The 14,666-nt window shown below is 56.8% G+C and overlaps 1 protein-coding gene across 1 annotated transcript; it reads right to left on the bottom strand.

The window, feature by feature from the left end:
• Window positions 1–987: 987 nt before the first annotated feature.
• HDAC6 (histone deacetylase 6) lies at window positions 988–13,892 on the bottom strand. Its single transcript, XM_090060719.1, has 27 exons — window positions 13,640–13,892; window positions 13,055–13,183; window positions 12,641–12,729; window positions 11,773–11,857; window positions 11,549–11,589; window positions 11,325–11,421; window positions 11,079–11,176; window positions 10,422–10,526; window positions 10,205–10,273; window positions 9,967–10,093; window positions 9,263–9,328; window positions 8,473–8,532; window positions 8,102–8,191; window positions 7,702–7,808; window positions 7,550–7,617; window positions 7,039–7,234; window positions 6,590–6,718; window positions 6,223–6,391; window positions 5,419–5,552; window positions 5,252–5,320; window positions 4,857–5,049; window positions 4,396–4,545; window positions 3,122–3,314; window positions 2,578–2,840; window positions 2,307–2,453; window positions 2,069–2,197; window positions 988–1,365 (listed from the first exon to the last, which is right to left on the bottom strand). Exons 1-27 carry the CDS (start codon window positions 13,691–13,693, stop codon window positions 1,297–1,299), a joined length of 3,126 nt encoding a protein of 1,041 aa, XP_089916845.1. The 5' UTR covers window positions 13,694–13,892; the 3' UTR covers window positions 988–1,296.
• Between the last annotated feature and the right edge of the window lie 774 nt (window positions 13,893–14,666).

Genomic DNA, 14,666 nt, shown 5'->3' with positions numbered 1-14,666 from the left:
TCAACTATTTGGATTCCGGTATTAAAAGCAAACTAGCAAAGTTTGTTGAAAACACCAAACTATGGGGGAGCAGGGTCATGCTCCAGGCCAGGCTGACAGTACAGGCTGACCTGGAGAGGCTCACACAGTGGGTGGACCTCAACTTGTTGTTCTTCTTCAGTATAGAGGAATGCAAAGTGCTCCATCTGGAGAGAATTAATCTGCAATACATTTACAGGCCTGGCAGTACTACACTTGCCAGTACCACAACTGAATGTGACCTGGGTGTTGTGATAGACAACAACATGAACATGAGCCACCAATGCAATGCCATAGCTGGCAGAGCCAATCAAATACTGACATGCATCTACCAAGGCAGCTCAAGGAAGTGTAAAGGTGCCACTGATCTGTTCTGCTTGACCTTGGTGAGACCACAGCTGGATAGAGAACCTCAAGAGTTCAAAGGAGGGCCATGTGCATGATTATAGAGACCTAGAGAGCAAATCATATGAGGAAAGGCTGAAAGACTTAGGACTGTTCAGCCTGGAGAATGGAAGACTCAGAGGGGACTTGGTGGCAGCCTACAGGGCCTGGGGGAGTCTCTATTCACCAAACCCACCCCAGGAGAGGACAAGAAACAACGGGCACAAACTGATTGAGGGTTGCTTCAGACTGGACACAAGGAAAAACTTCTTTACAAGTCACGTGCTGAGGGTTTGGAACAAGCTCCCTCCAGCAGTGGTAGTCAGCCATAGTGGCAACCTTCAAAAAGCATCTTGATGTCCATTTTGCTGGGATTACCTGATCCCAGCAATCTTTCCTGCCCAAGTGGAGAGCCTGGACCTGGTGATCTGTAGGTCTCTTCCAGCCCCTAACAACTATGAAAACTAGTTTTTAATACAGAGAAATGTAAATGGGTCCTTTGGCTCCATGGGGCTGAAATGAACTGGGGGACGTATAGTTCTTGGACAGGTAAGTCCCTCCTCCAACAGAAGAGATAAGCCACGCTCCTGTTGCACCCTCCCACCTTTATTATGACATCACAAGTGACAGAGTTGCGGTGGAGGAACAATAGACGCCTCCATCTGCCTTTGGCTTATTGTAGGTCTTACAATAACCCCTGATGTAATGCTGGTGGCAGCCAGGGCTGGGGTGGGGACAATTCTCATGCAGAAGTGGGGGAATTAAATCCAGGACCTGCTAGTGCACCTGGGCTGCTGGTTTTTCTGCCAGTGTGTCTAGCCCTTGAAGAGTCTGGGTTAGTCCGTTGTCCCAGGATGGGGCGAGGGCTGATTATGCTTTGGTGACTGGCCGGGTTCAAAGCACTGCAGGCAGCTTATTGCCAAACTTGAGGTGATGAGCCAAGATCTTGGCTGGCAAAAGGGTCTGGGGGGGGGGGAGGAGAAAATAGAAACTGAGAGGGAGAAATGCCCAACAGCCTCTCCATCACTGCAGACAATGAAACAGTCCCACATTTCACACCCCTCCCCCCCAACCCTTAGACCAACAGTGAAACATTCCATCCTTCCTCTCATCACCATAAGGAACTGTCCTTGGGATAATGAAACATCCTGCCCTCTCCCCGCTATCATAGAGAATAGAACAACTCTCTCTCTCTCTCTCCTCTCCCCTCAAACTTCATCCCAGAATGGACTGTCAGCCCCCTAGGTATAAGGGAACATCTCACCTTCCCTTTCACTTCTACAGAGAAAGGAACAATCTAGAAACCTTAGGGTTCAGAGGGCAAGGTAGAACATTTCCCCCCCCCCCCCGAGATAATGAAAAATCCCAGTCACCAGAGAGAGTGGATCATGCCAGCATCTCCTGAACGCCCTTGAATGGAGCATGCCAGCCCCCTCCCAATGTACTGGAATGGACTCTCCCACTACCCCATCCCCCCTATACCATAGAATGAACTATCCCAGCCCCTCCCAAGCTGAAGGGCTCAGACTGTAAAAGTGCTGGGGGGTAGGAGAGGAGAGGTGTTTCCCTCCCAGAAAATTAACTTTGCAGCCCAAACTCAACTGAGCTGAAAAGGGGAGGGAACCCCAGTTGTTGATTGACCATATAGGCAACAGGTGGGGCTTACTGGGTGATGGATATAGGCCTCACAGTCATAGCACCAGGCAGAGAGGTCAGCGAAGCTCAAGACCATAGGGTGGCCAGAAGCATCACCATGGGCAACCATGTGACCTGCCACATAGCGGCTGCACAACACCTGGGAAGCAAGGGGAAGAGATGTGGAAGGGCTGCAGGTCAGGAGTGATGGGCACAGCAAAGCTAAGGAGGAATGGGGGGGCGGCAAGTGCAGGCTACCATGGGCTCACCTGGTAGCAGGTGAGGCAGACCCAGTTCTCACCCTGGCACCCACACTTCTGGCATGGTGCCAGGATGTCCAGCCCAGCTGGGGGCACTGGTGCTACAGAGCTCAAGTGGGGGCACCAGGACAGCGGTGTCACAGCATAGAGTGCATCCTGGAGGGAATGGGGTGGGGGGGGGAGAACAGGACCCAGGCATCTAGGCTCTCAGTCTCCCACTAGCCTCACCCCCTTCCCAGAGAACCCAGGTATCTGGGTTCCAAACCCCACTATCACCTACCTCTGGTAAATCTGAGGCTGCAAACCCTGCCCCTTCTGGAGAAGCTTCCACCCCCTCTGGGTTAATCCCCACCCCTTCCAACTCAGGCTCTGTTTTCATCTTCCTCCTGGTCCCGCCCACAGGGACAGAGTCTGGGCTAGCAGTCCCCTCCTGGGACCTGTCCTCCAGGGAAAGGGAACCCAGGGCGGTGATGTCATCAGGAGGCAGGGCCTCCTGGGCAGCTGGGCTTCTGTCCTCAGCGGCATCACTGTCCATGGAGGGCACTGGGAGGGAGAAGGGGAGGATGGAACTCAGATATCCTGGCTCCCAGCCCCTACCCCCTCTCCAATCTCACCCCCTTTCCAAAGTACCCAGGCATCTGGGCTCCCCTCCAACCCCAAGGCAGGAACTCGGGCATCCTGGCCCTCCTTGCTTAGGAACAAAGCATCCAGGCCCAACCAAGGCCAAACGCAGGCACCCAAGACCCCATCCTCCCAAAGACAGGAACCCAGGCATCTGGGACCCTCCCCCTGGCCCAAGGGAGGAACCCAGGCATCCAGCTCACCATGGAGACGCAGGCAGGCCCAGTAGGAACGGTGCACAGCGCTGGCCAGGCAGAGGGCATGGAGAGCACTGGGCTGGGGGTGTGGAGACAGGGGTAGTGCCAGGGCTGGGGGTGGGGCCAGTGGGGGGTCTCCCAGCAGTGCCCGAACGCAGGTGGCCAGAGACTCTGCTGTTGCTGCCAGGTTGTAGCCACCCTGTGGGGAGGAGAGGCAGGAGGAAAAACAAAACAAAAAACAACCCCCCCACAACCAACAGTTGCCATGGCAAATCAGGAGTGAACCCCACTGGTTCAGAGTAGGGGTTCCTGCCTCCCCCCACAGCCAGAGGGGTGAAGACAGCAGTCTGTCCCCACCAATGCTCAGAACCATGTGGAATATATTAGGATACAGAAGCATAAATTCGAATAATTGAGTACAGCAGATGGTGGCTGGGGTGTGTTGGATACAGAAACCTGAATAAGATTGACATATTTTAGCAATGTTTGTATAGTTATATTTCAAGATTTTCATAAATTTTTAGAGATTTGCAAAACTGCTCAAGACACACAAATCGGACGAGGGATTTGCAGAACTCTGCTCAAGGAACAAATCAATGGAGATGTATGTCAGTCACGTATATATTTACATAATCCAAGCATACCTTTGGATAAACCAGGCAGATACAAAACTAACTGGATGAAGATTTGCCTAACTAAAGCTGCATACATCTGATCTCATCTGCATGACCAATTTAGGTCTGGTGGGCATCTGAATGCAGTTTATGTATCTTGGCATATTTCTTGACTAAATTTGAATGCTGTTTGCATAGATATCATACAGGAACATACATGCAAATTTGCCCATGGGTGAGTTTTACAGCGGGGGGAAATGCTATGATCCACATTTGCACATACAAATAAAAGTTACTGATAGTAACATTATGGTTGACCCCACCTACCTCTTCCAACCCACAGAAAACCCAGCATCTCCATCCTATAGGATCAGGGTCCCTAGGAGGCAGGGGAGGGGCCACAATCGATGTGGAGACATGGCCTGGGTCAGGACTCCCAGAAGGGGCATGGGCAGGATCCTGGAGGGGTTGTGACCAGGGTGATAGGTGGAGTCTCTGCACAGGAAGGGGGTGGACACTAGGGAAAAGGTGGGGCCAGCCTACCTGAGGGGGCAGCTCCTGGGCTAAAGTGGGTATGGCCTGGCATAGGGGGCAGGGCTTGGACCCTGAAGGGACAAGACCAGGGCTGAAGGGGTGGGGTCAGGGGCTGGTGAGTGGGCTTAGTACCTCAAGAGCCAGGATAAGGCGGCCGCAGGCCAGCGCAGTCAGCAGCCAGGCCATGGCGCCGTAGCCTTGGGGGGTCACCAGGCAGCCACCCAGGGGATCGCCTCGTGCCGCGTCGAACCCAGCTGCCACCAGCACCAGCTCCGGCCGGAACTGTATGCGTGTGGGCAGGGGTGAGGACTCAGGCATCTAGGAACACCCCCTTTCCCTCCATTCTATCCAACCTGGGGCAAGGGTAGTAGACCCAGGCACTGGCAGAGAACCCAGGTGTCTGGGTTCCCCACTGCCAACTAGTACAGAACCCAGGCATCCTGAGCACCACTAGGGGAGAGAACCCAGGCATCCAGCCCCCGCCAGCCAGAATAGAACCCAGGTGTCCAGAACCCTTCCACCCCCCTGGGGAAGGGGACACAGGTGTTTATCCCCCACCCCATGAAGGAATGAACCCCGGCATCCTGGCACACCTGGTAGGCAACAGGCAGACAGAGGCGCAGCAGGGCAGGCAGGTATTCGGGGTCCCCGGCACGAGGTTCCTCCCACGGCACGTTAAGGGTGTAGCCCCGGCCCTGCCCCCGCCCCACCTGCCCTGCTTCTCCTGCTGGCCCCCCTGGAAAGAAGGTGCCAGCGTCATAACGGTGCAGGGAGATGTACAGCACACTGCAAGGGAAGGGAAGGGGCGGGGGGAAGAAGGGGGTCAGAGATGTGCCCACTTCTGGGGTGGGGCAGCTGCAAATGGCCGAGTATAAACAGGGAATGGGTAGGGCAAGTATAATGGCACAAACAAGGCTAAGATGCACCCAGCTCTGGGGTGGGACAAGGGAGAGGAATAGCCAAGTAGAACACCTCCTCCCCCTAGTACCTGGGGTCTTCCTCAAAAATATGCTGGATTCCATTGCCATGGTGAATATCCCAGTCCAGAATCAGCACCCTGGGGTCAAGATGGGAGATGGAAGCCACGCATCTGGACTCCCAGCCCCCCTTGCTCCCCACCTTCCAGTTTCAGAGAACCCAGGCAACCAGGCTCACCGCAAGGGCCGGCCAGCCACCTGCTGGGCATAGCGGGCTGCCAGGGCCACAGAATTGAAGAGGCAGAAGCCACAGGCAGCATCAGGCTCTGCGTGATGCCCTGGGGGCCGCACTACAGCCACTGCATTCTGCACCTGGAGGGTGGAGAGACAGGGCTGAGATGCAGCCAGCTGTAGGGTGGGGCAATTAGGCAACAGACAAGTGTAACAGGGTGAAGATAGTGCTAATCTGTGCCTAGCTCTGGGATGGAGCTGCTGAGGAATGACTGAATATAAATGTCATAAAAGGGAGGGATCAGATGTGGCCAGTTCTAGGGTGGGACAACTGAGAAAGGCTGAATAAAGCACCATCCAGACAAGGCTGAAGAGATGCCCAGCTCTAGGGTGGGCAGCTAGAAAATAGCTGAGTATAACACTTCCTGGTTCTGGCCAAGATGCCCCCAGCTCTGAGGTGGAATAGGTAGGAAATAGCCAAGTATAAAACACCACCCACATGGAGCCGAGATATTGCCCACCTCTGGAATTGGGCCTCAGAAAGTGGCCAGGTATAACACTGCAGGAAGAAGGGCCAAGATGCACCCAGCTCTGGCAAGGAAGGGCTGAATATAACCCCACCCAGACAAGGCTGAGATGCACCCAATTCTAAAGGTAGAACAATCTGAGAGATGACTGAATACAATAGGGCCCAGACAAGGCCAAGATACACCCAGCTCTGGGGTGGAACAGGCAGGGAACAGCTAAGTATATCACGTAAATGGGACCAAGAGGTGCCCAGCTTGGGGGGGGCAGGGCAGGGAAACCATACCTGCCCAGCCAGCACGGCATCCACAGCACTAAGGACACAGCCAGCTGCCAGGCATGCAGCCTCAAAGGACTCCCCACACATGTAGACCGAGTTGTAGCGGGAACCAGCGTGATGCAGCTCCCGTGGGCGCAGCCCAACTGTGGCCCGGAGTCCGGCCACATACTCTGGGCTGGGGGAGGAAAACCCAGAAGTCCAGGTGTAGCCCTCTCCCCCTCACCCTCACACAGCCCAGGCATCCGGGCTCCAGGGATCCGGGCTCCAGGCATCCCCTGCTCCCCTCCGCCCCCCCAACCCAGGCATCTAGGCTCAGCCCCCCCACTACTCCCACCCCTCAATCCCCAGCCCAGAGAACCCAGGCCTCCAGTACCTGTGGCACAGCAACAACTCTGGCTCAGTAGCTAGACGAGCAGGCAGGCGCAGGCACCGCGGCTCCAGCCCCAATTCCTGCAGCCGGCTCAGGGCCCGGGTCACCCGCTGTGGTCGCTCTGGGTGCTGGCTGGTAGAAGAAGGGGAAGGCTCAGCGCCTGGATATCTGAGTCCTCTTCACAAGCCAGGTAGTATGCAACCCTGGCAGCCAGACTGCCAACCCCCGCTGCCAGCAGTCAGAATCTACTCACTACCCAGAGAACTCAGGCATCTGGCCACCCCAGCCCCACCCCATGAGCCCAGGCATCTGGTCCCTCCAGCCCCTAGAGGACCCAGGTGACTCAGCTCTCACAAAGACCCTGGGATTTAGGCCCCCCAGCCACCACCCCCATGAACCCAGACATCCAGGCCCCTAGCTTCCCCACAGCAAATCCAGGCACCCAGGCCCACCTGTCCCACATGTTGTAGTGCTGGGTCATACGTTCATCATAGACCAAGCCAGTACAGGCGTGGGGGCGGTGTAGTGGTGGGGCCTCCAAGGAAGGCAGGGCCTCTGGGCAGGGCAGCTCCACTGGGGATGGGACCCCCCCAGTCTTCCCCAGTGTCTCCTTCACCCCCTCATCCTCTGTGGAGAGTGCCGAGACCTCTGGGGGGAGTTGGGGGGGTGGGAAAAAAGAAACATTGCGGAGGTGCAGCCAGCTCTTGGGGTGAAACAGCTGAGCACAACCCATGCTGACTTGGGGAGAGCTCACAGCGTAGGAATGGCTGAGATGTTTCAGCCCAGAGCTAGCCAAAATAGGCTAACAGCCATAGACAATGTGAGGGGGTGGGAAATGTGCAACCCCAGATGTCTAAGCTGATGGCAGCAGTGCAGAGCTCTGCCTGCCCCACTGTCAATGCTTGTGTGTCATTTATGTCAACAGCCAAGTACAACATCCTCCCAGGACAAATCCAGACTCACCCACATGCCGCAGAGATGGCCAGAATTGGGCATGAATACCCAGAGCCTTTGAGATGGACTGGAGAGCACTGGAGACAAGATGGAAAGTTAAGTCCTTCACCCCAAGATCAAAAGTCCCCACCACCTCCCCTTTCCCCCCTGCCACAACTTACCTGGGACAGGGGGCAGCTGGTCCAGCCAGTGGGGGGCAAGGGTCTCCCAGGAGAGACCCTAGGGCAGCACCAACCCCTTCAGTGAGAGAGTGGAGGTTGTAGCCACCCTGTGTGGGGAGAGGAGGGTGGCGGTGAGGGGCCAGGATATGCCCAGCTCTGGTGTGGAAGAGGTCAGGAGTGGGTGAGAACAGGGAGCAGGAAAGGTTGAGCTGGAGCCAATTCTGGGGTAGGGAGTGACGAAGTGTAACAAGGAAGTGATAAGCCCAGGTAGCCAAGTAGAACAAGGACAGCAGCTGGGTACAACAGGCTAGGATGTTGCCACCTCTGGGGAGGAATAGCTGTATATAAAACAGGCAGGAATATGCCCAGCTCTGGGGAAGGGGGTGTCATCATCACTTACCTCCAAGGCCAGCACAACCTTTCCCCCGGCCAGCGCCAGCAGCATGTGGGTGAGGTGGGCGAAGCAGGCAGGTGACACCGACATCTCCCCCTGGGTGGGGTGGGCAACAGGGATTGGGGGGGAGAGGGAGTGGGCAGAACCTGGACTGCCAGGGCCCCCAACCTCACCCCCTCTAGCCCCACCTGCCTCTGGGACTCTGCCCTTCTGGCCACCTACCTCCATGTCCTGTCCCACCCCTCTCTAACCATACCCACAGCCTCTCACAGGTCTTGTTCATCTCCAACCCCACCCCATGCCTCACCCAGGTGCCCTTAGCTCTGCCTGCTGCTAGGCTCCACCCCAGGCCCTTCTAGCCCTGCCTCGCCACTCACCTTGGGGTCCCCGATGGCAGCATCAAAGCCAGCAGCCACAAGAACCAGCTGGGGCTGGAACTGGATTGAATGGGTTGGGTGAGAACCCAGAACTGCTCCCCCACCTCAAAGCCCTCCAACCCCACCCCAGATGCACCCAGTTCTGGGGTAGAACAGCCAGGAAACAACTGGATATATTGCCCTGTGTGGGGGCTGGAAGTGTGCCCAGCTGTGGGGCAGCTGGAAACGGCCAAGTATAACACCCCATAAAAAGGGCTAGAACACACACCCAGCTCTGGAGCAGAACTCAGAAACAGCCAAGTATAATGTTCTATGGAAGGGATGAGATGCAGCTTGCTCTGGGGTAGAACAGCCAAGTATAATGCCCCACAAAAGGACAAGGATCTGCCCACCTCTGGGGTGGTGCAGCTGGGTATGGGGGGCCTGAGATGTATCCAGGTCTAGGGTGCAGCATCTGGGAACAGCTGAGAACAACACCCTGTAAAAAAGGCCAGTATGGACCCAGCTCTGAGGTTGAACAGCTAGGAAATGGTTGGGTACAAGCACCCCATGGGAGGGTGAGGACATGCCCAGTATTGGGGTGGAACAGCTAAGCTTAACACCCCATGGGGAAGCCTGGGACCAGCTAGGGAATGGGAAAGCATAACAGTACGCAAAATGAGCCAAAGTGCAGCCAGCTCTTGGGTGGGACAGCCAGAAATGGTCTAAGTATAACCCCCCCGCCCCCCGAAAGGCTGAGAGGCACCCATCTCCCCCTAGGAGTACCTCCCCCTAGGTCCCCCTCCAGTACCTCGAAGGCTACAGGCAGCAGGAGCTGGAGGAAGGCAGAGATGTAGTCGGCATCCGTCATGCCAGGCTAGGATAGAAGCAGAGGCTTGGGTGAGGGATATGGGGCCAAGATGTACCCAGCTCTGGGGTAAGGGGATTGGGGGCAGCTGAGTATAATGGAGCACAAAGGTGGCCCAGATTCAGCCAGCTCTTGGGGAGGCAGGTGACAAGTAACCCAGTATAATACAGCTCAAAACAGGAGTTGAAATGTGCCAAGATCTGGGATGGAACACCTGGGAATCAGCCACATGCCTACTCTGGGCTGAGGGCAACCGGGGAACAGCTGAGTATAACACCCCACAGGAAGGCTGAAATGTGCCTAGCTCTGGGGTGGGGTGTCTGGAGGCAGCTGAGTATAACAGTCTAGAAAGAATCCCAAGATGCACCAGCTCTGGGATGGGGGAGTGGGTAACAGCTGAATACAAACACCCCAGGGGGAGACCTAAATGTCCCAAGTCTGGGGTGGAGGAGCTGGGGAATGGCCAGGTATAACAGGTCACAGATGAAGCAGAGATACAGCAAGCTTCAGGGCTGAACAGCCAGGTATAAAAACATCCTTTGGAAGGAGAACCACAACACACCCACCTCTGGGGTGGGATGGCTGGTGAACGGCTGAGTATAAACAGATCCCCCCCAGAGGTGGGGCTGGACACTGGGATCCCTCACCTGGTTCCAGGGCAGGTTGATGGTGAAGCCACAGCCTTGCCCCTGCCCCACAGCCGATGAATCAGAATCCGGGAGATGGGGCCAGAATGCCCCGTTGTCATAGCGATGGACCGAGAAGTACAGGACGCTGGGGGTGTTGTATGATACCTTGTCTCCCACAGTCTTGCGGTGCCCCTCACTCCTGACCCGCAGCTGCCTGCCCCCCCACCCCGCAGCTCTAGAGTCCCTCACTCCTGACCTGGGGTCATCTTCAAAGATGAACTGGGTTCCCTGCCCATGGTGAACATCCCAGTCAACAATCAGGACCCTAGAACCAATGATGTCAGGAATTGAGGAAAAAAAACCCTAGGCATCTGGGCTTTCCACTTCTAGTTCCTCTCCCTTCCCAGAGAACCAATGCTCCCCTGTTCTCACCCCCACCCCCTTGCCTAGAGAACTCAGGTGTCTGGGCTCACCGCTGCAACCCACGGCACTCCCGGGCATGGCGGGCAGCAATGGCCACATGGTTGAAGAGGCAGTAGCCGTCCATACGCTCCCGCTGTGCATGGTGCCCCGGTGGCCTGTGGGGAGGCGCTGCTGTAAGCTCAGCCCCTAGCCCCACCCCCTGCAACTCCAGGCTCTGCCCTACCACAGAACCCCAAAGGAAGAGTGAACCTCTAGGTCCAAGCCCCATCCCCAGGCAATAGCCCCCAAGCCCTCCTCTGTAACCCTGCCCCCTGTCTCACCTCAGCCCCTTGGCTCTACCCTCAGCCCCTCCCACTTAGTCCTGCCCCTGCCTCACCCTAGCCCTTGTAGCCCCCACCAGTCCCTTAGCCATGCCCCCTAGCCCCACCCTGTTCCCTTACTCACTCCTAGCCTGTTGGCTCCACCTCCAGCCTTAACAGCTGCACTCCTGCCCATACCTCACCCAAGCCCCCTTAACCTGTCTTACCCCTAGCCCCACATCTCAGTTTCCTCAACCCCCCCAGGTCTTCCTCCCACCCCTCCCCTGCCAGGCCTGCCTCTCAGGCCCTTAAGCCCAACCCCTACAGCCCCCAACCCTTAGAACTCAAGCCCCACCCCCAGCCCCCCTTTCCCTCCCTTTAGCCCCAGACCCCACTAGCCCTTCTTACCGGATCAATGCCAGCCCATTCCTCAGCTCTCCGCTCAGCACTTTGTCAACCACGGCCAGGAGAGCACCGGCTGCCAGCCGGGCACAGTGGTATGAATTCTGCGGTGGGGGGGGGGGGGGAACGACGACGAAGTGAGGGACCCAGGCACCGAAGTGCCTAGCCCTCCCAGCTTTCACCCACCTCTCCTGCCAGAGAGGCCAAGGATCCGGGCTTCCAGTGTGCCCCCCCCCCAAATTTGGGGCTTACCGGATGCAAATAAACTGAATCGTAAGTGTCTGAGAGGGCGCGGAGTTTACCCTCCTCCATGTTGGCGGTTGAGGCCATGAGGGCCAGGAACTGGGGGCTGCAAAGTGAGGAGGGGTTCATAGTGCTCCTCACTCCCCTCCTTACTCCCAACCCGCAACCCCCACAACACATGGACCTGCAGTGCCCCTCACCCCCAACACCCAGACCCCCAGTAACTCTCTCACCTGTGTACCAGCAGAATCTCCTCTTCCGTAGCCAGTCTGGCCTGCAAAGAGATATCCCTAAAAAAACCCACCCAAGCATCCAGGCTCCCAGACCCCCAGCTCTCACCCCGCAACCCCAAACCCCTCCCAGAGAATCCAGATGTCTGAGCTCTCATCCTCCCTACCCCACCATTCTCACCTGCAGCCTCTCCTCCACTCCCAGAGAACACAGGCATCTGACTCACCTGCACAGGGACACACCTCTCCACCAATCCATCTTCCACCAGCTTGGTCCAGATGGATGTCAGCCGGGCTGGGCACTCAGGGAAACTGCAGCAATAAGGGCAGAGTCAGGAGGCTGTGGTGTAGGAGTGAGGGGCACTGTGGGATGGACTGCAGGTTGGGAGTTAAGAGCACCGTGAAGCTATGGTGACAGAGGTGGTGTCCAGGTCCCCCAGCCACACCCCATATTCCATAAACCCAGAAATCTGGGCCTCCCATGCTCTGGTGGACCCAAGCATCCAGGTCCCCCAGTGAACCCAAGTGTCTGGAATCCCCTCAATGAACCCAGTCATCTGGGTGCCCCAGCTTCCTCTGTGGGTCCATGGCCCAGTAGGACTCATTATGGGTCAGAAGTGAGGGGCACCTTCAGGCCATGGAGAGCACTGCAGGTAAGGTGTAAGAAACACCAATATGGGTGGGGTTGCAGGGTCAGGAGTGGAGACAAAAAGCAGTGGGTGGGAGGGACCAGGTCAGCCAGCCAAACCCAGAGTAAGACTGGGGAACCAAGGCTGACGAGCTGATGCCAGATTCTCCCACACCAATGGGGACTCATAGGTGGGAAGAGGAGAGTAGGCCAGGCTAGGGAGGCAATCCCAGAGTGGAACTGGGGATCCTCAGGCTGACTAGTTGATCTCAGATCCACCTCCTCTACTACATAAATGCAGGGGGGTGGTAGGGAGAGACAGGACAGAGCCCAGGGTAACAAGCCAAGCTCAAAGTGGCACTGGAGTCCCAGACTGGTGAGTTGATCCCAGATGTGCCACCCTTAGGGATAGAAGTTCATGAGGGGGCTAGGGCAGCACAACAGCTGCAGGGAGCAGCTTCCCTCACCTCTTGTCCCAAAGGCAGTGAAAGCTGGTGAGCTCCTTATCATAAGCAAGACCTGTCCCTGAGGGCACTGGATCCTCTGCAGCCAGATCCTGGAGGGGCAGGGGGGGAGGAGGACACAGGAGATAGTAAACTCAGACATCCAGTATCTGCCTCCCAACATAATACCCTGCCCCACTGCCCTGTCCAGAGCAGGAGAACCTAGGCAGCTGGGGGGTCCCCAATGGCTCCCCTACCATCAAACCCACCAGGCCCCTCCCAACAAGAAGACCAAGGCATCTGGGCTCCCACCAATCCCTATCCCCCCCACCTCCAAAAGGACTCGGGTGTCCAGGCTCTTCCCCCACCAAAACCTGGTGGGGACAGAGGCATCCAGTTTCCACCCCCACTCAATGGGGTGCAGGTGTCTAGGCCTACCAGGTGCTCTAGCCCATCCTGGAGATCAGCCACTTCTTGATGCAGCCTCCGGGCACGGCCACGCCGCTTTGCCTCAGGGAGCCCTGGGCTGCGGCGGGGAGGGGGTGGTGCCCGCCGACCAGCCCGGCCCTACAAGGGGTGAAAAGAGAGGCAGAGCTCTGGCCACACTCCCTTGGGAATCAAACCCACCCCTTTCATGCCAGGCCAGACCCACATGGTCCGTCCGGAAATCCAGCTCCAGCGGTGTCAGACCACACCCACTCCTGGCCTCCAAGCCCCGCCCACCTGACCTAGGCCACACCCCATGTCCTTAAGCCCCACCTCCAATTTTCCCTCCCTGCAGGTTCCACCCTGTTCTGGCCTCGTCCCCTGAGCGCCAAGCTCTAGTCACAGCCTGGCCCCACACCATTCTACGCCACCCTGCCAAATTCCCCCCATCTTGGCCCCACTTTAGTGTCATAAGCCGCGCCCCTAGGTTTCCAAGCTCCACCCCTCCTAAACCCTGGCCCCGGGTTTCAACTCTCCTAGCGTGATCCCCAGTCGCCCTAAACATATTGGGGGCAAGGGGTGGGACGGCTATTTTACCGACGGTGCCGGGGCGCTGGGTCCTTTGGGCCCCGGAGAGACCCCAGGGGACATCGCGGCGGCAAGGCAGGGAGGATTACAAGTAGGCGTGAGAGGCTGCAGGTCGGGGGAAAATGGTTTCACCTGTCCTCCCCCTTCAGGAAGATGGTCTCTCCCAGGCGCTGCCGGATGGAGTTGGGTTGGCCCGCCCTGAGCGAGACCATTCGTACTGCGCGGGGCTGAGCGACACTTTTTCCGTGTACATGCGTACTTGAAGGGCCGGGTTGGGAGAGACCATTCACCACCTCAGCAAAGGGGGAAGGAGGCTGGGACTTTCCCAATGCTTGGGTGGGGGCCGGGTGATACTACGGACACTAGATGGGGGGTTCGAAGAGACCATTGTCAGCGGCCCCGGGGGGAGAGCGATAGGGAAATACCATCCAAGCTGGAGGGGGAGTTGAGAAGGACCATAGGCGCCCAAAAAGGGAGAAACCATTCTTAGTGAGTGGGGAGTGGTGTGTGTGTGTGGAAGAAACCAGTCTGAAAGGGGTATTCATCTGAGAGAAACTAATTAGGGGGGCTCGGAAAGGTCACTCCATTTCTATGCTTCATAGTTTTGTGTGTGGGAATTACGGAACACACTATTCAATGGGCTGCGAGGAGTGGTTGGACGAGGCTATATGAGACGCTGGAACCATTCACACCAACGAGGGAATGAGAGGGTGGGCAGTACCAGTCACTCTGTGAGGGATTGGGCAGAACCATTCACTGGGGGTGAGGGTGTAAATCTATTCACACTGAAGAGGGGTCAGATTAGATTTCATTACGTATATTGGGGGGGGGTATTTCTGGACACATCCCCCCACCTAGACAAGAGCAATGTCCCTGACATTTGACCCTTGTGACCTCTGGCTCATTTCTCATGACCTTTCACCCGAACTCTGGTTCCTATGAGAACATTCCACCTCCAAAGGACATGGACAGATGTATATGTGTGCCGCAAACACGTGGCTTCTGTGCCTGCTCCAGGATTAAACTCAGCCACTCT

Source organism: Crocodylus siamensis, chromosome 8 (genome assembly GCF_052110815.1).
Source record: "Crocodylus siamensis isolate JL-2025a chromosome 8, ASM5211081v1, whole genome shotgun sequence".
Lineage (NCBI taxonomy): Eukaryota > Metazoa > Chordata > Crocodylia > Crocodylidae > Crocodylus > Crocodylus siamensis.
Note: the sequence above shows the minus strand (reverse complement) of the source record. Positions and strands in the feature narration are given on the sequence as shown.

Bases quoted from the DNA above. Each gene is read 5' to 3' on its own strand.
- HDAC6 (XM_090060719.1), bottom strand. From the start codon at position 13,693: ATGTCCCCTGGGGTCTCTCCGGGGCCCAAAGGACCCAGCGCCCCGGCA. The intron at 10,527-11,078 runs GTAAGAAGGGCT...GCCTCCCCACAG, and splicing joins AATGGGCTGGCATTGATCCG to GCCACCGGGGCACCATGCAC. The intron at 2,198-2,306 runs GTGAGCCCATGG...CTTGCTTCCCAG, and splicing joins TCTGCCTCACCTGCTACCAG to GTGTTGTGCAGCCGCTATGT.